The sequence below is a fragment of the Sturnus vulgaris genome, chromosome 3 (assembly GCF_052056855.1).
Source record: "Sturnus vulgaris isolate bStuVul1 chromosome 3, bStuVul1.hap1, whole genome shotgun sequence".
Lineage (NCBI taxonomy): Eukaryota > Metazoa > Chordata > Aves > Passeriformes > Sturnidae > Sturnus > Sturnus vulgaris.
The window spans coordinates 21,724,493-21,749,850 of NC_142245.1; the positions used below are offsets into that span (position 1 = coordinate 21,724,493).

General features: G+C 36.1%; 1 protein-coding gene across 8 annotated transcripts in view; it reads left to right on the forward strand.

Annotated features, from left to right (window-relative positions):
- The window catches only part of USH2A (usherin), a 368,811-nt gene that overhangs the window by 57,910 nt on the left and 285,543 nt on the right, over positions 1–25,358 (forward strand). For all 8 annotated transcript variants that reach the window (XR_015802194.1, XM_088161172.1, XM_088161173.1 and 5 more), the window contains exons 12-17: positions 1,220–1,415; positions 4,659–5,300; positions 10,640–10,823; positions 15,845–16,008; positions 19,986–20,144; positions 23,613–24,107. Coding sequence is in view for 7 of the 8 variants with exons in the window: in XM_088161172.1 (XP_088017298.1) it covers positions 1,220–1,415; positions 4,659–5,300; positions 10,640–10,823; positions 15,845–16,008; positions 19,986–20,144; positions 23,613–24,107 (1,840 nt within the window). In the remaining variant the exon portion in view is untranslated. The remainder of the gene's footprint in view (positions 1–1,219; positions 1,416–4,658; positions 5,301–10,639; positions 10,824–15,844; positions 16,009–19,985; positions 20,145–23,612; positions 24,108–25,358) is intronic.

A 25,358-nucleotide genomic window follows, 5' to 3' on the forward strand; every position in this document is an offset into this window, starting at 1 on the left:
TAAGAGAAATTTTTGTTTCAAAAGAGAAATTTTTGTTTGTTAGCTAATTAAAAGCAAAGTACATTGAACTGCAGTTGTTGATGTCATAGATGAGTAATGGTTTTGAATTACTGTACTTTTTCATATTTGTAAATATTTACGCTGACAAAAATATGCTGACCCAAAGAAAATTCCTTGTAACACAGTTTCTTTAATTCTGCATTTCCCAGAATGTTTCAGTTAAAAAAGTTGGGTTTTGTTCCTTAATCATGAATCCCAAACCTTTTTCCAATTCCCATCTCCGTGTTGCTTTGACTCCCTGGAATTGTTTTCATGTTGTGCATTAACTGATGTCTTTGTTTCTCCATCCCTGTGCTATTGCCCTTTCTCTGTGGTTGGTTTCCCCACCATATTGGAACGTGATGAATGTAGAGATCAGGGTTTTTCCCTGCCTTTCAGAGTTCTGAAATCGAGGTAGCTTTTCAGGAGCCCTTTATCCTTGCACAAGACGTGAGACTCATACTCCCAGATCATGGTCCAGGCATAGCAGAGGATGTGTCAGCTCCTTCTGAATAGCAGTGCCACGTTTAGGGAGAGGGTGAGGGACCTTTACATACCCCCACTGAAGTAGAATGGTTTGGATCCCAGCTGAACCAAGAAAAGAGGGAGAGGTTTCAGTTGCTGAGCTGTTGGATCACATCCTTTAGTAAAGGGAGAGGATATGTACCGTGGATGAGTAGTCAGAAAGGAAAACCTTCAGTTTTGCTTCATTCTTATTTAACTAACATTTACACTAAAATAAATAAGCATATGGGCAGAGCAAAAAATACAAAACTTGACCTTTGAAGATGATCATTCTTTACAGTAACTGTGATTCAAAAAAGTATTCATTTTAATAGAAGTCACCATATCTACAATGCAATTTTGCAAATATTCTTTGCAGGTTCTCTGTCCAGATGGTAAAGACGGCCACACTGCTTGCTCACTTCTTTTTACCTTCTGTTTTGAAAGGACAAGACTTTTAAACTCTATTTAAAAGTCGAGTAGTTACACTCTGTTCAATATTTCTTTTTTCCTCTCTCTCAACAAATTTAAAAAATGCTCACAGGCTTTTTTTTTTTTTTTCTGTTCCATTTAAAATTTTCTCCTCCCCGACTCATACTCCCATTCTTATTGCTAATGAATGTATCATCTAAAAATAGATATGTTCATCATTCTATAATATTTTGTATCTTTCTAGATTGGAGGCCAGTGTAATTGTAAGAGACATGTGTCTGGCAGACAATGCAATCAGTGCCAGGAAGGATTCTACAATCTGCAACAGTCAAACCCTGATGGCTGCAGTCCCTGTAACTGTAATACCTCTGGGACAGTCAATGGAGATATTACCTGTCACCAAAATTCAGGACAGTGCAAGTGCAAAGCAAATGTTATTGGTATGTGTAATGCAAGAGTTCAGAGCCATTTTTCTTGTTTTCTCTGGAAATAAAACACACTTGGTTTCTAAATGAAAGGTATAGAAAGCTTCTTTGCTGAAGGCAGATTGCAAAAATGAATGAAATTAACTGTTGAAAAATTATTAATTTAATAATTCTATCAAACTACAGCTTGAAGCTTAGTTTAATCAACCCTTTAGAAGTTTCTTTACGGCATAGCTACGTTAGCTTACATAGCTCCATACTAATAAGTCACAGAAATAATGTAATTTGCTTACTGCGTAGATGTTCCTTTCAGGAAATTAGCACTTTTTCAATGTGTTTTGTACTTAATGAGTTCTAAGCAAATCGTTTCCATGCTAGTTTTCTTAATAGACCAAAATAAATGGATTTTTTTCTCAAAATATTCTGTGCTACAGGGTCCTTTGTGATAAATCTATCAATTTTTTTCTATTATATTTCTTTGAACTGTTCCTATGAAATGCAAAATAAGTCAACATAATTCCACAGATCATGTACATAGCTAGGGTTAGTTATCAAGGGCCACATAATTTTAATTTTGTAATTCAATGCCAAGCTGATTATAATAAACTGCTACCTTCTGTGTTATTTATCATTTTTTTACAAGACGTGCTTTTTTGTTTGTTACTCCCACAGGTATTTTTCAGAAATTAGATTTGATTATAGCAATTTATTACTTCCAGCATATTTGAGGGGAGCCACAGCCACATAAGGACAAAATTTATCAAGTGCCCAAAATACACAGTATATATAATACACTTTGAAATGTTGATGTATGGGAATATTATGCAAGGAGAATTTCCTGATAAAGTGAGCCTTGCATGGTAACTGTACGTGTCTCAGACTATACATATGTCTCAAAAAGAAAAATTCCTCTTCTGCTTTGTTAACAGAATTAGTAATCTATTTTTTCTTCACCATAACCAGGGTCTCGGTTGCATTAATAATGTTCAAGCGCATGTTAATATATTTGATATTATATATACCCTCACTTGTGAATGTTGACTCATTTGTAATGTCTTTGTTGCTTTTGGAAACTAGAAGAAAGAAGAAAATGCAGAATAACAACAAATAATGAAAATAGCTTTAAACAGGTAGAAGCCTGAACAGTTTCAGTCCTTTTTCCTGTGGAATGCTGTATTTTTCATACAATGAAAAGGGTGCTAAGAGTAGAAAATGTCTGTGCATCTTAAACCTTTTCTTTACCGTCCAGAAAAAGGACTTCAGAGCATTCTTAATTATATATTCTTTGCCCACATTTTATGTTTGAACGTGTGCAACACTTGTTAATTCGGTGGCAGTTTGGCACACAAGAAATGCACAGTCTGATTCTCATGTGTTTGATTATCTACATTTTACATTTTCTCCCCTTGATGAAAATATTAAGAATTGTTTTTATTTTCACTGAAATAGTTGTTTAAGAAAAAAAGTGCGGATCTATGCTCTCTATACTTACCTGTAGCTATGATGGGAGGCTGTAGTTATACAAGTGTTTGTTTGCAGGATAAAGACCTAATTCTTTCCAGACTAGATTCTCTTTTTTGTTTTCTAAACTGATTGTAAATAAGCTTCTGCACATTGAAATGTGTGCAGCAAACTTTACCAGGGAACTTTCCTCTTTGGATTTCTAAATTGGTTTTTAGAGCAATCTGTCTGCTTCCATTTTATCTATTTAAACAAACATGATAACAGAAAAATGCAGCTACTGACTGCAATGTTATGAAACATGAACTGTTAGAGTTAACACAACTGTTAAATCTTACTAATGATTCTATCACCAGTAAAATACATTAGCACCAATAATTTTATTAAAGTAGGTCATTCATCTAGAATAAAAAGGTAGAAGAATGTGAATTAAATGCCAAGCATGCTAACTCCCCTGTACTTGTTAACATTGAATGTGATGCCCTGTAGGCCTTCCTCAGTATCGTTAGGAATAGATTACCTGTCAGGAATATGTATGGCATATTCAAATAAGCACTGCACATATTTTTAAAACTGATATGATATGAATCCATGTAGACCAATTTTAATAGTTCAAAATGAGTCATAATTCTTGTTAACAATACAGTTATTTTTAAAATTTGCAGCAATAGTGGTCCTTTTTTATTTTCCTTATTGAAATTAAATGATATGCCTTAGGTGAGTCATTCATCACTGTTAAAGGAACTTGCCTTCTGTTGGAGTTTTTGAGTTTTTATCCATATATATATAATGCATTTCCTACCATTTTTAGTTTTATTTTTCAACATGTAAGTTGCTAGACATATTTTTGTATGGTGTTGTTTTTTTTAAATGATGACAATATTTTCCTGGAAGATTGTATTTATATTTTCCTATATGAAACAATTAAGGCATGGCTTCATAGTGAAGGATTTTCCCACTGCAAGGGAAAAATACATAACTGAATTTGCATTTTTCGTATAATAATCTAGTTTGCTTTCTTGTAATGTACATTTTATAAACTAACATATAAATGCCATCCCTTGGGGCAGGGATAAAGCAAGCATTGACTTTGAAAACAAAGCTGATAAAACTACAGGATGTAGCATGAAGAAAACAGTTTATATTTTAATGTACTGCAGGAGTTAACTAAATCATGCGTTTAGATAAAAATATTTCATTTTGGATTATGGAAAACATTTTCTGCTTTCAGAAAAGACTAACAATGAAGACTAACAAAAACGCAATCAATGATAAAACTGAAGTATAGTGTTAAGCAAATAATTTGTTCCAGTTAGTCTAACTTGTGCTTTCCTAGTGTATATTTAATGTTTTTAATACAATATATAAATCTATTACCAGAACAGATTGTGAGCCCAGAGCAATTCTGTGTGTATTGCAGTTCTACAGTATAGGGTGAAGAGTTCACATAGGCATTGATTGTGCAACAGGTGCTGTTCTGGGGGACAAAGAGATTAATTCTGCTTTGTCTTAGAAATGTTACAAAGAATCTCTTGCAGAAGTATCTTAAATTGTGTTGAGAGGCCAGCAGAAATGCATTGCTTCTGAAACAAATTGGAAAAGTAAACAGATTTTTGGGATGCCACAGTTATTCAATTGATTTGTGCAGCCTCGTCACTCCTGTTAATTATGCTGGTGAAGAATATCAGTCCTCCCTTTTTTTTTTTTTTCATGTGTAGTATACTTACCCTTTTTAAAAATGAAATTCATAGCTTTAAAGATTTTTTTCTTTTTAATTAATTCCTTTTCTCTTCCCAGGTCTGAGGTGTGATAGTTGCAATTTTGGATTTAAAGCTCTCCGATATTCTAATGAAGATGGATGTGAGCCGTGTTGGTGCAACAGCCACGGCTCAGTGAGCCAGTTCTGCAACCCTGTCTCTGGGCAGTGCAATTGTAAAGAACGAGTGAAAGGGCTTCTCTGTGACACCTGCATGGACAACTTTTATGGGCTGGATGTGACTGGTTGTAAGGCTTGTGAATGTGATGCTTTGGGGTCGATTTCGGGAACAGTGTGCGACGCGAGGACGGGACAATGTGCGTGTAAGCCAAATATTGGGGGAAGGCGCTGCGACGAGTGCCTGGATGGGTACCACAGAGTGCAGAAAGGTCACTCCTTCCTTTGTCTGCCATGTAACTGCGAGCAGGCAGGGACGGTAAACGGCTCTGTGCTTTGTGACAAATCAACGGGACAGTGTCCTTGCAAGGCTGGTGTGACCGGCCTTCGGTGCAGCCAGTGCATGCTGCAGACGTACAACCTCAGCATGAGCAGCGCCCGCGGCTGCCAGCCCTGCGGCTGTGACGCTCTGGGCACCGTGGCAGGAACAGCTTGTGACCACGTTTCTGGGCAGTGTGTCTGTCTGCCCCAGCGCCAGGGGAGAAGGTGTGATGAGTGTAAACCAGGTAAGGAAATTGGAAGGCAATCGATTTGATGTAGTAAGTTTTGCTTTGTTTGTTATAATTTCCTACAGCTTTTAATATATGTTTAGACAGCTTCGTGTCTGAATTCTCTGACATACGTTGTAATTATTTTTCCACTTCTTCCTAACTGTGTGAGTGAGAAGGAAGCATTATTTTCCTAATCACCATCAAATATTTATTCCATTTCCAGATGTTATATAATTTGTATTATTACTGCAGTTTCAACATGTCCAAAGTAAGATTAGGCTATGTCTAGATACAGAGAAAATATACTAATAATTGTATCCCAGTCCCTGAATACGAGGTAACTTGGCATAATCTAATGAACAGCAACTATCCTTCTAATGAAGCAGAGTGCATGCTTTTCAGGAATGGCACTTCATGCATAAAGCTGAGCATGGCAGGAGGCACAGAGATGGTTTCTTAAACTTTGATGAGGCTGGCAAACAGGCCACTTAGAAAGCATTCACCTGCCTTGCTATGTTGGAGTTGTGCTGGCTTGCAGAAGCACTGCTTACAGTTTGGCCCTGCAAGTAGGTGATATTTGCAGTTTGCTACATATTTGTTCAAGATTTTGTGCCATATTTGGAAACAGAGTTTAAAAGTTCATTGTAAGTGGGAAGCTCTGTAGTTATATTTCAATGTTTTTGTTTTATAAAGTAGGTGGGTAAAGTGAAGCTATAGGTAATGTTACCCTACCTTCCATCATAATATTAAGCAGATAGATTTAGTTCAAGTTAAATACATATGCAATTTATTCAAGTAGCAGGTCACATTAAAAGGTACATTATAGCTCCATTGGTTTTAATATGCCATTCAATAATTTGAACAGAGGTTAAAAAAGCTGCTTAACCTCCATTAAGTATTTTTTTAAATGCTTTCATTTAAATTATTTTAGGTACATATACTAATAAATAAGCAGCATTCTGTTTTTCTTAGTTCCTCCTCCAGTGCTGTTTGACCTGCTAACCCTCCATAGCAGCCACTTAATCAGACATTGGCAGAGGAGTGATGTCAAGGCTCCCCGAGTCAGTGACCGCCCTTGTCCTTGGAAAAGAAAGGCCAGAGTTTATGCAGAACTAAATGGTTTAAAAAGGCTTAATTGATAGTGTGAACAGGCTGGTTTATAGAAAAGCTTACATGGCACAGAGGAATAGTCCCACAATAATTCCTAGTAAAAAGAGAAATAATTGTAAAAAGTATTTGTGTAAGTATTATTTTTAAATTTTCTAACTAATAGCTGTAAGCATGTATGTGCTGAGAACTGAGCTCTCTGCTGCAGGTGAAAGTGTAAATTCTTATCTTTGTAAAAGCACTGTATTGCTCTTAGGAGAGCACAGTGAGCTGTGCTATTTTCACAGTTTAGTGAGAGCTCATTTAGATGTTTAATATTTCTAACTTTTATATAAATATTCTTTGTTAGTATGTGCCAAAAGAGCCTTTTCTCCCAAACAGGGAAGAGTATAAAAAGGCTTCCATATAGAAATATAGAAGATTTTAATTGGTTTCAAGTACTGTAAACATGTCCTATGACTTTGTCTTGGGTCAAAGGTAAGAAAACATACTCCTGATGTATAAGAAAATGTACTGCAAGTGTATATGTAGCCAACACAGCCTAATTAAAGCACACATAAATTAGTTAATACTGGCAGCCCTGAAAACATACTGAGGATTTCTGCATCTGTTGGGACATTTCAAGTCTGTGACAGAAGTTAAGTGGCATTTTAAATAAAATCCTAGTGTAGCATATCTTTTATGTGCTTTGATAAAATCCGAGAAGTTTCCAAAAGTTACCAAAATCTTAACGCAGGATGAGTTGCCCACTGAGAAAAGGTCAAACTGGTTGGAGCTTTTGGAAATTGTTTTATAAAGAGATTGTTTTTCTGAAAGCTCTTTTTGGTGCATTCAGCCACGTGTTTCATTTGTTAGGCTGTATCCATGGCCTCCTGTTTTCCAGTTTGTTTTCATACAAGTAACATTTTGGTAGATTGGTGTACATTTTTTTCTTTAAGCTTATGGTGTATGCAAAGAGAGGATCGCTTGATTCTGGCATGAAACAAAGTGAAAGAGCAGGGGGTTTTTTTGTACAGAAAATTACTTTTGAGATGTCCTATCCTGTAGTGGTTGAAACACAGGTTCTCTTCAACCCCCCCAAACCATTGTGGCTCATTCTGGAACTGTGTTGCTGACTGGGATTTGTGTCACATAAATCCTATTCAACACAAATCTTGGATCTTGTTGCAAGAGCAGCAAAGCTGTAAAAAAAGGCGTTTTGTTTCGTAAGTTCTTTACTCCATAACCACAGGTTTGCATAGAATGCTACATAGAATGCTACATGGAAAAGATGTAAAGTAACATGTGGGATGTGTGTCTGGGCATCAGTACTGAGGGATTGTGCACATACTACCTCTCTTGGCAAGAGGAGTGTGAATTATCTTGTGACAACATTGCTACTGTGGTTAACTGTGGGCTTTGAAGCCCAGCCTGTGTCTAAGAAATGAGCATTACTGCCATAGATGGTAAGCAGGTAAAAGTGCCAAGGAATTGGTTATGTGTTCTTTCTCTATACAGTGGGAGAAATGCTAAGAGGATGATTAAAAAAAAAGCTGAATACTTTGCTATGACTTCATTCTTCCTTTTGAAGAGTATGTTTGATTGACAAATATAATCAGTTGTGGTTGAATTGGAAAAAAATCTGAAAAAGAATAAGCATAATATTAGTTACATACGTAGATCTCAGATTTGTGGTGGCTGTCTTTCAATTGGAAATTGGCTCTATTATACAACAGTGGATCCTTCATAATGCAACTTTTATGACCCCTTTTAACTTTGCTGTAAATTAAGCTTGCATTAAGTTGTTACTGTTTCTAGGTGGAGTCGAATTCTAGATGGTGAAAGTAAATAATGATTATGACAAACAGTATGAATTTGTAATCTTGTATTTCCTCTCTTTCTTCTACATTTAATTATGGTAATTTACTTACAAATTAGTTGGGTGAAGAAATTTTTTGCATTTTCCTATCCCTCACTTTTAAGATAATGTTTTGCCTTTCCCTGCTACTTCTGGGAAAAAAAAGTAATTGTGGTAGTGTCTAGAAACTTTTAGAGTGTTTCTAAAAGATTATAATAAAAATATCCTACCACATCCAGCACTGCTCTGCAGTGGTTTAGGCAGTGTGGCTGTAGGAGAGCCAGGATGTTTAACACTAAGTTATAGATTAAAATTAGTAATTTCATTGCTATGATAAAAGCAGTATATGCTGTAATAATTGATCCTGCTCAGGGAAAATGAATTTATTTTCTAGAGATGTGCTTATTTGCCTGTTATAAACTCTTCTTAGATGTTATTTTATACAAAAGAATCATAGAATCATAATTTATGCAAAATTTCAAATGGACAAGGATCTGATTTAGCCTGAGTGCTTATCATTTACTGCAACTATAAAGTGGGTCCTGAAGAAGTGCTTTGACCTTCTGCACGAGTCCAAGGCTTAAACTTGTTTCCAACCTTCCTGTAAGGTTCTTCAAGTGGAGTTGTTCATTGTGCTCAGGAGTGACATTGCTGGGAAATGGTCTCCTCTATTTATGCACAGGATGGGCACTGCAGAGCACAGAGAAGTGCAGCAGGAGATAATACATGCTGCCTCACTAATAACTTCAGGCTATTTGCTCTCTGTGCTGCCTCAGTTCGGGGCCTCTCCGGAATAAAGTGCCAACAGCGTGGTTTTTTATGATGCGAATGTATGTTAACTGGAGACTGATATCACTTCACTGTCCACTTGAGATTTATCTCACCGAGGACCAGAGGCTAAACTTGAACAAAGATTTGAGCAGTAAAATTCTAATGTTTTCAATTTGTTTAGTTCCTCTGCTATTTGGATATGAGCTCACAGTGCAGTGCTGCTGCAAAAACAGAGAATACCACCCTAGGGGTGTATATATAGAGCTATCTCTTGTAAGACAAATAATAAGGCCTTGAGCAATATGACATGTTGCAATATAATTTTGGACTCCTTATTATAAAGCAGGACATCGGGAAGTTATTGGACAGCAAAAAATATTCAGTAGCTGAGAACATGACTAAGAAACTACTGATTGAACTTGATCTGGAGAGAGGGCAAGTGTCTGAGAAGTCTGTGCAAATGCTGCATATCTCAGTAGCAGCTGAAATTTTTCTATTGAAGTTGTACAATAATAACTAATAGCAACCAGCTAAGGGAGACAGAAACTCATCAATGGCCCTATTTTACGATTCATATTCCAAGATAGGTACTTGTTGTCTAGTGTCTCTTAATACTGTGGCATCAGGATCCTTTGCAGAGCTCTCATGCATTGCTACATTTTTAATAAACTCTACCACTCCAGTGGGAGAAGGGAAAAATAAAGAGAAGAACAACTTGTGTGAAAAAAATAGTGAAATGTTTATTAATAATCAGGTAAAAATAGAAGATGTTTTGGAAACTTATGTAATTATATTTTTACCAGTGTGCTATTACCTGAATTGTCTTCTGATCAGAAAGAAATTATAAAGAATGAAATAAGTCCAAGTGAAATAGATTATGCAGGTGGAACAGCATCATTAAGAGAATGTGTGTAAAAGCTCTTCTGTTAGGAACTTCTGGTGAGATTGTGAATAATGGTAAACTCTTGAATGACCAGATTAGAGCTGTATAAACTGTATCTAATTGCATGTATCAGTAATAAATAAATATCAGCATAAATAAAGATTGCTTGTGAGGGCAATAGGATGAAAGATAGCGTAGCAGAAGCATACCAAATATACTGTGGGGAATGTGAAATGAATACTCAAATTCATAACTGGAAATAATACAGGAACAGCACAGGATTCAGGGTGAAAGCTTTTTAATACCTGATCAGTAACTTTCTTTTATCAGTTTATTAGTTTCTCTGAAAGTATTTGTGTCAGTTACAAGCTCTATGTTAAAGAGGAGTAAAATATAAATAAAAACCCGGAAATCCTCATCAAATGTAGTTTTTCCAAAGAAACTTTCTTGTTTCGAGGATCAAGTCAACCACCAGTTGAGAAAAATTAAGAGACATTCTTAAGAAGATATTTGCATTTCTTATGGTTTGCAGCTGGCCATTTTCAGAGCTGAGATCTCAGATTAGAACAGACAAATAGCTCTTCTCTGTATGTTATTTTTTTGTTTCTACAGCTTGTGGTGCATTCATGACTTCTCATGTCCTTGGTCTTTACTTTCCCCACAGACATGTTAATGTACTCCCCCTATTTTGCATTTGCTCTGGCTAAGAGTCTGAAGAGAGTTAACAAACATTGTCAAAATCCCTTTCTTTTGCAGGTTTCTATTTTTCTCCATCCAGCGTCACTGGCTGTCTGCCATGCCTGTGCCACATAGCTGGTTCTGTGAATCAGATCTGTGATAAACTCACTGGCCAATGTAGTTGCCAAGATGCCTCTGTAACAGGACAGACATGTGAACGTTGCAAAGAACTTTATTTTGGATTTGATTCTGTCACAGGGAGGTGAGTGTTTCTTTTTTTACAGGTCACTTATAACCTCCTTGTTACATGTTTCTCGTGACTCAGTCATGGGTTTAGTGAGAATGGAAAGATGTTTTCTCATTATGTTAATCCTTCTATGAGTTCATGTGTGCACTCTGATTTACATGTGCTACATTAAACAATCTCCTGTGCTGCAATGAGCTGAAGGAAATAGAAATTCTGCCGTGGATGTAAGTAGAAACAGCATGAAAGGTGTATAAGGCTAAGTTATAGCAATTTTTTAATTGTTTCCCTATGTTTTTTTTGTGTCTTCAGCAAGGTGTATTGTTTTCTGAGGTGTTAAACATTAACTGTTAAAATGTAAGTAATTTGCCGTTCTTACAACTAGTGAATGCTATTGAAGATTTCAGGATGATTTAGTGGGGGGCAGTGGGGAGGGAAAAGGAAAACTACAGACATTTCTGACTTCCCAAATTTCTTTTGGTAACAGCAGTACAAATATTCACTGCACCTTTACTCTTAAAAACTTGTTTTTCTGAAGCAGCGTATTATTTTTTAACATTTTGTTATGTACCACAGGGTAAATCGTATTTCTAATGTGGCCTGAGGTCTTTAGGTACATTGAAGTTATATGGATTCCCTGGATTTTAAGGGGAAAACCTATCTGTATTGTGCACTCTTATTTCACCTATTGCTCTATCTTTTTTTTTCCAGGATCATCTTTCTTGCCTAGTCCTCACAATCTCAATTTCCTTTTAAAATATCATCCAGAAAGATTGCACCTCTCTTAGGCTATTATCTTTTCATGCAGACTGATGGTGTTAAATTGTTTTATTTGGTATTTTTGCCTTTTAAAAAACAAACCCCACATACCGCAGGCAAAAGCAAAATCTGTACAACGTTCCCCTCCCTCTGCTCCCCTCCCCTAGTTAGTGTGGGGTAGACATGCTTTTAGGCAGTGATTAGCAATGTCATCCTGCATATATTTGACATTATTCTGCAGATTTTTCACTTTAACTTTTATGTTACTGTCACTCATTAGGAGATTTTTTAGATTATTTTTTACTGTTTCAGGTCACAGAGGCATCTGCTAATAGCCATAAAGTAATCTGTAGGAATAAGGACTTCCTATTTTCACTTCCTGTCATTTCTAATGGTGAGAAATAAAGGCTGTGTAATAAAGTTCCCTTTGAAATATATTTTCCTTATTATTAATGGTACCTTTTTTTTAGTTACTTGGAATAGAGTCTCTCCTCACCCCTCAGTTTTAGCACATTTGTGCTAAGCAATAGCTTTTCTGAGCTAGATACTGGCTTTCAAATACCTGCATTTTAACCTGTCTTTTCAAATTCAAAATGTGGAAATATCAATTATCTAGATCCAGACCTTGCTTAAAGATACAAAGTTTTTAGAGTTCTGGAATTTGAATCTGAGTTGGCTTTAATGCCTTAATACTAGGTAATCGTCATGGCAGTATTGAAGACTACTCTGGTTGTTCATTAACATGATTAACATATTTTGCATTTTCTTGTCTCCCTTTTCATTGTTGTCTTCTTGGGCAATGTACCTCTGTTCCTCAGACAGAAACTTTTATCCACTGAAAATGATAATGCAAGTCTTTATTTGTTAATCTATTTTATTCCATTTCTTTTACTGTTAATATCTTCATAAAAAGAGTAATATGCTTTTTCTTTCTCCATAAAGTTGCCAGGTCATTTAAGCCATCCTTGCTCCAAGTGTCTTTTAAGGACAGAAAAGGATGTGAGCTATCTGTAGTGGCAAAGACAGATCTGTCTTTGCACAGTAGCACAAAAGAAGCAGAAGCTGTGATACACCGAGATTGTGAGGCTTTAAAATTCTCCCACTCTGAATGTATATGTGAGCTGATTTATTTTGTGGTGTTTTCAAGATAAAATAGGAACTCCATATTCTTTAATGCATTTCAGATTATGAAGCAGGAAAAAATTCTTGGCAATTAATGAATTAGAAATACTGAGTGTTTGCAGCAGTCTGAGCAGATCTGTAATGGTTGTGAGCATCTGTACACATTTGAAATGCTTTACCTCTGTATTGTTTACTATAATGAACTGGTCAATGAACATCACAAATTGTTTATCTATTTATATATATATCTTGACAGATTGCTGTTTATGAAATCCATTTAGCAAGTGAGGTTTTCCCATAAGGATGAAAAATGAAGATTTTAAACAGATTGCTGGAGAGGCTCTAACTGCACCTAGAGAGTCAATGTAATAAAGGTTTCTTTATATTAATATTACAAAAACCATTTATCCTCAGAAAATCAATATCACAATTCATCTTGGCATGGCATTTCTCTTTCCATGTTTTAAGTCTGTTTTCCTTGATTATATATAATTCTGTTTTAATAAAACTCAAATATGTTTGATTCAGAGTACCTTGAAAAAGTAGCATTTTGCAAGAACACTGCAAATATTTCTCATATGATTAAAATTACTTATCTTTTAAAAGAATTGGATTTTTTTAAAAATTCTTAATTGACTGAGTCCTTAATCCTATCTGAAAAGCATGAACTATGCTTAACAACAAATCCAGTTCTAGTTTTTTGCAGTTTAAGAACATGATGCGTGTGATTACACAGAAATAATGTGTAATCACAGGGAGCAGAATACGTGAAATATCTGATGTTATTTTCAGGATCAGGGCCCTCATTCACTATAGGTGAGGCAAGGAGCCTACACTTTTCCTAGATGAAAAATGCAACAAGCAGAAAGAACAGCCCCACCCTGGCAGGCTGAGAACTATCACTGTGACTATATGGGTATTGAGTTTGATTGTCATGTGTGAATGATAATCAAAACTAGAATAATCATGAGACCCTTGTTTATAAGAGGTGCAATAATATACAGGAACAATAAGAGAAGCTGGTCATTGTTTATCTACCAAGAAACTTTTGTTGATATCCCCCCCTACTAAATAATCAGCATGTAATGAAATTTTAAAATAATAATAAAATACTATCTTACTGAGCAAATAATTTTTTTGTAACTAAACGGAGTTTTTAGTTAAAATGCTCTAAACAAAACCTCTATTTAAAAGAGGATTTTAATGCACTGTCTATAGATGAAAAAGACTTTTGAAAAAATTGCCCTTTTCTCTTGACTGTAAAAGAGAGCAAACTACAGTATAGTACTTTCCAAGAGAGAATGTATTTTATTTATTCTCAAAAGGATATTAGTCCATAAAACAAATTTGCAGCTTATTTTGCAGCTTTAGCTTTTATCAGCCTTTTTAAGGGTGTTGAATGATTCCCCAGGAGATCACACAGCACGAGCTGCTGTGGAGTAAAGGAACTCTAATACTGAGAGCTCTGTGATAGGCAGAAAATATATGTGAAGAGTTTCCTTAAGCTTGTTTAAAAATCTGTCACATTTAATGCCTGTTTCACTGATTATTGACCTGAATTTTAGTGTCCTAATGTGAAAACAGTTTCCACCTTCCCTCCTCTCTCTCTTGCCTTAAAAAGCTAATACCTAAACCATAATTGAACTCACTTTTTTTCTGCTTTCATGAAGGTAGGAGATACAGACCAAGATGTTATGGTGGTGACTGGGAAGATGGCAAAGTAACTTGTGCAAAGGCACCACCGTGTATTTCTTTGGATCTGGTGAAACTGGCCAAGGAAAGATCAGCCAAGGATAAATTGACTCTTGTTTAGTCTTAGGGTTAGCAAAATAGCATGACTGCCTTGGACTTCTCTGGTATCTTCTTCTTTTTGCTACTTCATCACCTTGGGACCTGACATCTGGAGTAATTTAAAATTCCTTTGAGGCTGATGTTGCTTATGCCTGAGAGTTGTAGTTTTCCTGCTCAGGACAAGGGGAGGGAAGTGCAGACGTCCCAGTATGTTTTAGCTGCAATGTACCTTCCCACCTGTTTCCCAGACCATGGTTTTTCAGAGCTCTTTTAGTCTGCAGCAATTAAAATATAGTGAAATTAGAATCTAAAGTATGAAGTTTTATTTGCCATTGTTAACTTTGTTATGAGTAATAATGGCAGTCTGTATTGCAAGTGTTAGCATATTTGTATTTGTAGTCATTTGCTTTGCTTTATTTGTGATGTGTTCAAACTCTTGGAATATTTGTGCAGTCTGACATTGGTATCCATGCTATAAATGAGTTTCAGTGAGGAAATAGTGTATCAGGTGAAGAGCAAGTTGATCACAAGAGGTTTCACATGCAAAAGCCAAAGGGTAAATTAATCCTGAAAGCCTTCTACTGCTGCCCGAGAGATTTTTAGAATTGAAGTGTGGCATTTGTGTGATACCAGTGCTTTTAAATTTTTTGTTCTTTTTAATTTAAAAATAATTTCCTTGTGCATTTAATTAATTATTCATTGCAGTTATTTCAAATTTTGTCCAGGCTGCAAAGAAATTCTACTTTCTGTTATAATATTAGTATTTCTGCTGTTTTATTTCCTGTCACTGTTTTAATCTGAGTTTTTTTCTTTCAGTTTTGGTCACCATAAATTCTCCTTTATTCACAGCATGTTATTGTTTCCAACAATAAGTTGCCTTTGTGGGCAAGAAATTATTAATTGATTTATTTTTGCCAACTAAAGCCTAGTATTTCCTGAGGTGGAAGGTTGCCTATTTTGTGCAGAAACCTCTTCAGCTGGTTACATTTGTATCACTGAAATCTGCAGCTCTCAAGAAAGGTTGTGTGAGTAAGGATGCAGGACTGAGTGCACAATGTGGTTATTACCAAACATTATTATCCAGTTTGTGTACGGATCAATATATATAAAAGCTCTTTAATTCTAAGCCATTTTTATATAAATTAGAATATTATTCTGGCAGCAAAATATTTATTTTTATAGTGGACACCTTTTTTGTGAGTTTTTTTTTTAATCAGACTAATAGATTTTCTGCTCTGTTTCAGACTACTGAACTGTTTATGGTGTTTTAATTATGTTGCCCAAGAATCTTTTAAACAAAACCCTACTGTGCTTAACTGAAGTGTTGATGTGTGTTGATGACTTCCTTGATTTGTTTTTGTTTATAGATGTCAGCACTGTAATTGTCATCCTGCAGGAGCCATTAGTGGGACTTGTCATCTTGTTACTGGACAATGTGTTTGTAAACAATTTGTAACTGGCTTGAAATGTGACAACTGTGTTCCCGATGCCAGTAATTTGGATGCCCACAACCTCTTTGGCTGCAGTAAAAGTAAGTGGATGTTAGTTCTTAAAAGCCTGTCTTTCAAATTAAAGTTTTAAATTGATTTAGTGAGCACTGAATTAGGTCAGCAGTAATAAAACAGGGGTTTATTCCCTCCCCACTCCCAAATCCGGGTCACTGAAGTTTGGGTGATTTTTACTGTATCTTAGGATTGTTTTCTAGAGAGGTGTGTAGAATCCTTTGTGTCATACACACCTTAGGCTTGTAGTTTAACCCAGGGGAGAAGTGACAACCCATAGTTTCTTTGCACATTTTCTTTGTACTGGCCAATCCAGAGTTCACCTTTTAGTCACATGAATCCAACAGCATTTGTACAATTTACACGTTAGCCCCTTTTCCTGCCACTGGCAGGAGGCAGGACACCTGCCCTCAGAAGGTCTGAACAGAAGATCTGTTGAAAACCTACTTCTGGTGATTAATTCCAAATAATCTCCTCAATGTAATGTAGCTTTGCCTTTGTCCTCCTGGGGCGTTTTTTCAGTCAGTTTGGAAAAGTATGTGATGTGATGTAGCAAAGCATCATAAATTGGCATGTGAGGTGGGGCCAATGCTATATTGGGGGTCAGATCATGAATTGTAATGAAACAAATTGCAATGGAACATCTGGATATGAAGATCACCAGCACACAGTCTCCAGGCTGGCAGGGTTTTTAAAGATGAAAATGCAAAAGTATACGCCATAAGAAAACTGGGTACTTAAGTTGTCTTTGGGTCAATGTTTAGACATGGGTTTTGAGAGCATCAAGATATGCAATGCCAGACACGTGGGAAGGAGCTCAGCTCACTCTGGAAAAGCTGTGTTACATTTTGGTGGCACACCTTACTGCCATACACAGTTGACAGCCCAGCCTTGGAAGTCCTGGAGACAATGAGTGAGGAACTTTGCAGATGCTAACTGGACATTTCTGTCAGCAGGTCTAATTAGTATTATGGTCACACTGGTCATACTGTGACAGTTAGCTCAGGTAGCCATGTGTAATGCAAGAAAAGAGTTAGACATTCCACAAGTTGTCTCTGGAATATGTTTCTGCATCTTCCTTCAACAAAATATTTCTTTGTGTGTTCTGCATGGGTGTTTATATGATATTCGTAACTGTGATATGTGAAAACCATAAATTTGCAAGCAGAGATGTAAATGCACAAAGTGTTTACAGGTGAGACAGCTCTTACTTTGATATAAGTTTGTATTTCATTGTAAATCAAATTGTAAATTGTAAATTTCAGATTTACATTGTAAATTTCAAATAATATGCATTGTAAAATGCACAGCAGTATAAATGGAGATCATAAAGAGACTGATTTGTTTCCAAAGACAATTTTTTTAGCTTTCCTCAAAGTTTGGAAGAGTTTAAATAGTTTTGCTTTGTTTTTCCCCATACTCTTCTGTAGAAGGCACAGTATCAATTCATTGCTCAGGCAGCTGATTGGCTCTTGTTTCTTTAAAAAATGTAAGATGTTTCAAATGAATGTGTAATAGTAATAATACATGGCACTTTTATGATGCTGTTCATCTTCAAAGTGCTTTACAAACATAAGCCAACCTACTTATTTGTTTTGGGATACACATTGGATAAAGGTCAATAGCAATTCAGCTATAAAATTGATTAATAATAGTATGACATAGAGAAATAATATAATAGATTTTAGTTAGATAAAAGTACATCAGGCAGTATTCTAAATGACAAGCGGAGTCCTCTTCTGGACATAGAGGATATAGCAATTGAAATATTTTTGTTATTCATACCAAAATATTTGAACTTGTTGCACACATATGGAGCTTTGCCTGGCTTGGCATTTGTGGTTTTTTCATTGCAGAACAGTGTTTTGTTGACACATTCATTACTGATTATAAGTCTTTGCCAAGGGAAGCAAATGTAAGTTGCTGTCACTGTCCAAATAGAGTTTTTTAAGGAAAAGACCTTTTTCCTTAGCAATTTTTCTTCTTAGCAATATCTTAGATGCTGCACAAAAATCTGCAATAAAATACTTTGTTTACATATTTAAAATTCAAGCCAGCAAACCTACAGAAGCAATATGTAATAGTGTGAGACTGCCAGTGGAGAGTGAAGGTGATGCTGGTAAATTGCTGTGATTGCTCAGGTCTTGTAAGTATATATTACATGGAGAGAAATTCTTTTAAATGCCAGAGGGATTTAGGAGTGCTTGTTTCCTCTGATTCTCAAACTTTACTCCTGTAGAGACTTTAGTATGCATTCATTTCCTAAGTCAGATGAACCCAAAAGCTCCAGATTGGCAGCAAAACAACCTATGCTTTTAAAGGGCAGATGCTGATCTTGTTCACTTCAGTCCAATGAATTCTAGAAATACTTTGTGCTATTTCTTGGCCCAGAGACTGCAGTCGAAGCAGAGCATTTCATTATCTTACTCTAAACAAAGAACTTCATCTCACTTTCCAGATTTGTATTAAAAACCTGGATATAGTGTGGCCCACCGATTTTGGCATAAGTCTCCACATCTATTGCTTGTGTGGCTCGAGGTCCCCATGACATTTTCTGTCTGCAACTCTGTTCTTTGCTTCTTGTCTCCTGTTAGGTTGGCTGAACAGATTTTAGTAATTAGCTTTTGGTGATACTAAGCAAATATCCACATAATGAAAAGGATGATAGTTTTTAAAAAGAGAATAAAACCCATGCTTCTAGTCTTGATGTTCTCCTATAATACTTAATGTAGGGGAGGAAAATTGATTGGGTGGTTCTGAATCCAGCTCCTGGTAGCTTATCCCATGTGCTGATTTCTGTGCTGCACTGGGCTATTCTCATTCCTTGAGCAAAATGTTTTCCTCTAAATCCACACTCCCTTGGTGAAAAGATTGGAGAAATGGCACAGTCTGCCTTTGACAGCAGTTACTATTTGCCAAAACAGATCTGTTATGTTCTGTGCTGATGTACAGTGTAAGGAGGGACAGAGAGTAGGGCTTTCCTCAGTGTTACTGGAGGTCCTACAGCAAGCTGTGGACTCATGCTCTGACCTGAATAATAACATAAATATAGAAACATGGAATCATCTAGGTTGGAAAGTACCTTTGAGGTAATTGAGTCCATCCATCAAAACGTATGTTTATGTAAATGTGTGTGTATATATGTATATAAAGTTTAATTTCTGAGTATTAGGTATTATCTTAGGAAGGACCATGATCACACATCTGTTTACAAAAGAGACATAGGAGGAATTTTGAATGCTCTTTCTTAAAATGTGAGACACTTGGCTTTTGAACTTCAAATTTGTTTTTCTCTTTATTGATACTAGTGCAATTAAGTAGCACATTTTTCAAGGTTAATGTAGGTGGTAGCAGAGTTGTATTTTGGCAAATACACATGTCAAGCTGATTTCTTAAAATGTTAGATACCTTACTTTCATGGGTTTCACTTTCACTGGAAACTAATGGAAGTGAATTGCCTAAATATACTTCAAAATTTCACTCTTTATGTTTTTGTGATTTTATCATATTAAGTAAGCTTGTTTTGACACTTCAGTAAAATCTGGACTCAGTTGGACTTTCTGTTTGTGCTCTACTAGAGGAAGTTATGCCAGGTCTATGCTAAAATAGAATGAATCCCCTGAAAAATAAATCCTAATTGAACTAGAAACTTCAATAAAGTGACCATTAAAGTAGGTTCTCATTTTATAAAGGTCTTGAAATAAATTTTAAAAAGTACCAAACCACCTGTTTGGAAAACACTTGCTTTATTTTGGGGTGGAAAGGGTGATTAAGTTTATTCATAATTTGTTTAAATATATACACTTTTTTCATGGATAAAAAGCTTTGTTGGAGAACATTTGGGTGGATTGATTTAGTCTATTAGTGTCTTGCCCTGATGACTGTGCATTTACTCAAAGGTTTTTGGGGTGAAGAATGCTTAGCAGTTTCTTTGCATTTTTCTTTAAATTTGTGTGAGTATTGATTACCTTAATTATTACATCCTCAGTTTTTGTGTATGTTTTAGCTCCCTTCCAGCAACCTCCTCCTACAGGAGAAGTTCTCAATTCCTCTGTTATCAATCTTTCATGGAGTTCCCCTGACTCTCCAAATTCTAACAGGCTTATTTACCAGCTGTATAGAGATGAGGAAGAAATTTATGCAACTGAAGACTACCATCCTTACAGTAAGTAAGGTGACATCAAAGATTTTGTATTTGTGTATGTGTGTACATCTATATCTGTGTGTGGTGTTTCTTAGCTGTTTCTCATTCCTGTCGTAATTATTCTCTGTGGTTTTGAATACATTATCCTGTTTCCTTTTAATGAGTTACTGTTCTGTGTTATTAGTTTTGCTTGAAAGGAATGAATACCCTAGTCCAAAATCTGGCAAATGGAATCACCCAAAATGGCTGATAATTATTTTACATTTTGATCTGAAAAACTTTAAAATTGACTTACTGAAAGTATTTATTGAAAATATACACAGGTGTCAAAACCTAGGAGTCAAAGTCACAGATGAAGAATTAGGGTGAACAGAAGAGACCATTTTTTTTTCGTCTTCCTGGTTTTAATCTGTTAACAGATAGGAAAGCTTTTTGTGGCCTCTAACTTTTAGCACCTTCTGTTAAGCTATCAGTGTAGCTCCTGATTTGTGTTTAGCAGCACCACTTCTCTCATGTTGAGGCTTGCCAAGGGATCCTCAGAAGGCAGTCCTAAAGGATTCAACACTGTCCAAGCTGGAAAGGCCATTTTGTGCTAAAATTGATCTGCTTATCAAAGAAAAGGAAGTGGATTTGGATACTGTTTGTATGTATACATGGCCCAGAAGTGGTTTTTAGTTTTTTTTTTTTAAGAGAAGGAGTGTGGTTTAATGCCACTAAGGTTTGACCTCTGTTCTAAGAGCTCCTTCACTTTGTTGCAGTTTCTTATCAATGCAGCATTAATGTTTTGAAGAAGTAGAGTCTCTGTAATTGTTGGTGTGTACCCTAGAGGGAAGAAAAGAAAAAAGCTATTTTTCAATGGTAGCCCAGATCCTTTGGAATGTACCTCACATTTCTATGTTTTGGTTCATGTTGCAATGTTACAGTTTGTTACTATGTGGATTATGTTGTGAATTTGGGCACTTTGCAGTACATACTGTGAGGAAAGGTATGTGACCCCATGTAAATTACTTAACATGGGTTAAGTAATTGAGAGAAAGAAACATTAAAAATTTTAGAGAACGAAAAAATAATATTCTTAGTCCTTTATTTGGTTTAAAGGCCTAACTTTAGTAAAAAGTATAAACTAATTTCAAAAGAAAAGCTATGGTATTTCATTGTTATAAATTTATTTAGTAATGTACTTGAAACAGTGCATTGTTGAGAGTATTATTTCATTATTCTACCTACATACTTTGTGGAACGCAAAAAAAAATCTGGATGTATTTAACAGGATAATGAGACATTAACATATTTCTATTTAACAGAACATTATCTTCTTAAAAACATAGATTTGTTCTCAAAAGACATTTTTGACATTTTCTGGAAATCCCCCTAATATGTGATATGAAATCATCTGCTGGTGTTCAGATATCAAAAATACATTGTTAATGCTGACAGAAATTTTCCTAATGTTATTTTTTTCTTGGTGTAGTTTGAAATTTGTAATACTTATGAGCTGAGGGTACAACTGGATTAACATTATTTTACAGCTAAATGAGAGTTTTATAGAAACATTAAACTTCCCAAGGAAAATTAAGAACAATCAACATGGTAACCTGGGTGATAGTATTGCAGAATGCCCAATTAAAACAGTGTTTTCTTAACTGCTCTGGAAAACCTCAGCCTCAGGTTTCCCAGAGCAGTCTTTGTCTTGAGAATAACATTAACTACTTGCTCTAAAATGTGAAAAAACCCCGAAGTTCCTAACAATTCTAACTCCAAATTGAGTTTTTTTTCTAATTGCTTATAAATGTAACTAAATACGAAATCATACACTCATTAAGGATGGAAAAGACCTCCAAGATCATTGAGTCAAACGATTAAACCAGCTCTGCCATGTCACCTATAAGTGATGTCCCCAAGTGCCACATCTTTTTTTAATACTTCCAGACATCTTGTGTATACCACACTGCCAGATAGCTCATTCCAAAGCCTGACTACCCTTTCCATGAAGAAATTTTTCCTAATATCTAATCTCCTAATACCAAGTACCCAACCTCCTCTAGTGCAATTTGGGGTCATTTCATGTCATCCTGTTACTTGAGAGAAGAGCCTTACCCTCAGGCTGCAACCTCCTTTCAGGAAGTTGTAGAGAGTGATAAGACCTCTCCTGAGTTTCCTTTTCTCCAGCTCCCTCAGCAGCTCCTCACAGGACTTGTGCTCCAGACTCTTTGCCAGCTCTGTTGACCTCCTCTGGACATGCTCCAGCCCCTCCATATCTTTCTTGTAGTGAGGGTCCAGAGCTGAGCACAGGATTTGAGGTGGGGGCTCACCCGTGCCATGTGCAGGGGGAGATGCTGCTGCATCTTCTGCCTGCTCACTACTAACACACAAGGAGGTCTCAGCAGCCACAGTTCAGCTGGCAGAGTTGTTCCCTGGCCCTGCCTGAAGTATCATAGTTTGCAAGGTGACACAACGTGGTCTCGTTAGTGCTGGACACCCGTGATAATGCTGTGATTGCTAGAAGGAGTTGAAGTGCTGTGTGCAGTTACTGGGCTGAATCTGCTGCTTTTGTGCTACAATGTCACAGGTTGAATACTAGCAATACTCAGAGTTCTGTGGTCCTCTTCTTTAAGTTGTATTCAGGGCTGACTTGCCAGTGTGGATATACAGAGAGAACATAGAAATAGCTTCATCCACTTCATTTGCTTTGCAGAAGTTTGAGTGTCTGTGCTCTGAGTAATATATTACTCAATGTTAACTGTTTCTTAAGACAAAAGAATGTATGGTGTTAGGATTGTACATAAATTCATACTGTGCTGTGATGACTAACATGTGTAACTGCTTCTGAGATATGCACAGGAGCTATTAATGGCCATTGGTACTAAAAAGATGCTAAAAAACTACTAAGAATAATGGAAAATAGGGGCGAGGAAGGTAAATATAAACTTTGCATATAACTTTTTAAAAATTATTTGCAGTTCTGTTTCACTTATCTGAGATAAATGCTTTTCAAATGGAATATTAAGCATTGTTGAGGAATGAAGAAGTGAAAGCACACAAAGTAGAAATATTTGGTCTTATGCTATCAAATTAATCAAAAACAGAGGTCTGAAAGTTTGCACAATGGTTTGGGAGTTTTTTTCTAAATTATATTCACTAATATTGATGCTGATTTACATTTGAAATAATTATTTTCAAGAAAAAGAGGAATGAGTAGATAATTGTATTATTATTCTTCATGATTAAAGCAGGAACTAGAAGTTCAGTGGAAAAATAATTTCTCTAATGATGCTAATGTGGCGTGGAAGGTAATAAAGGATAAAAGGGGCTGTCTTTTCCCTGTGCTAAAAAAAATTGAGAAATTGCCATGTTTATAATCTCAAGAAGAGTATGTGAACAGGCATGAATATGTCTTGGATTAGAGCTGGACAGACTTTAGTTATAACTATTGAGATTATTTTTAATGTCTTAGACTGACACAATTTTCTTCTCCCCTGTTTGTTTCAGGTGTTCAGACCTTCACTGATACCATGTTAGCTCCGTATACCTTCTACTCCTATTATATCCAAGCCAGCAACGTTCATGGTTTTACAAGAAGTGACTCAGTGACATACAGAACGAGATCTGGGACACCTGTAGGAAGCTTGGATTTAAATCCTGTCTTTCCTGTTAGTCACCACTCTGTTTTACTTTACTGGACAAGCGTCTCCAATGATTCTGGGCCCATAGAGAAATACATTTTGACTTGTAGTAGATTGGCTGATCTGCAGCCTTGTGGTCAGTATGAAGGCTTAAAGACTTCAGCAATTATTTGGAGTCTCATTCCATTTACAAAATATGTTTTTTCTGTGCAAGCTTGTACTAGTGGAGGCTGCTTAAAGAGCCAGCCAGTAACTGTAGTTACTGCACAGGCTCCTCCAGAAGGACTACACCCACCGACTGTAGAAACCATCAGCTCTACGGAACTGGCTGTGGAATGGTCACCACCTGAGAAACCAAATGGTAGGATATTGTGTTTACTTCTGTCAATCAACGTCTTTGCAAGGGAAAAGCAGCATTTCCTCAAATCTCGTTAGAATATCCCTGTCCATGCACCATACACTGATAAATGAAGTAAGGCATTTTCCTAATTCGTCTATTTGCCATTAAGTGTATCCTTGGAGTCTGTGTTTTATTCTTCTTTATTTCCAGAAATCCACTGACTGTTGGGTCCAGGATTTACACTCAGTGGCATCTGCTGCAGGAAAAATCACATTTATAATCAAACATTTACAGTAAAATTAATTTTTTCCTAATTTGCCAGATTGCTTAGTTCAGACAGATGAAGTAGTATTGCCTGCAAAAAATAAATAAGCTGATAACAGTTATGGAAAAAAATCTAAGAATTAACAGAGAAGTCTGTTTTTGAAACCATCCGTCATGTGCAGTAGCCAATTCTATTACCAGTATAACTTTGTTAGGGATTAGGTGATTGCCAAGAGTTGCTGGTCTAACTTGTGTAATAATATTTTAGGTTTTTGAAACTGAGAACACAGCTGTTGTAGGATACTTCTGTGATACCACAGATTTTATTGGTAAAACTGGCTTTTAATATGTGAGCAATAGAGTTTTGTGAACTTGCACTAATGTGCACAAGTATTTGTGCATGTGAAAACAAACATTTTTATTTGTTCACAGATTGGACAGCTGTCTTTGAGGAGCTCAGTTTATGCTTTGAGCATCTTATTTTCCAGCTATGTCCACATTGGACAGGAAGAATGCACGCAAGAATAACTATGTACTTAGAGGGGCAGTTTCTACAATGCAGGTCATGATATTTGCAGTTGGCCCCTCAACATGTGTCATATACTCTTCACAGTCCAAAGCCATGGCATGGCCAGCACAAGCAGATTTAAGTAATATTCTCATATTTGCCTTGATGTCTGATCAGATTTCCTGGTCTCTCCAAAGACAAAGAGAAAAGCTGTTTCTCCCAAGCAACCTCTCTAGTTTAGTGCATTAATACAGACCCAAATACATAAATTTTATTGCAGTTATCTCCTGGCTTTGCATGAAATCTCTGGTCAGATTTCTTGTGATCTTATAGTTAAACTACTTTCAGGATCCAACCTAAATTGTGTATTGCTTCATACCACAACACCAATTGGTTTTTTTACCTCAGAGTGGTGAGGCCTTCCTGTGTATATAGTAAGTTTACATTGACATAAAACTGATGTACATATATCTCCTATCTAGTAATATGTTTCAAAATGT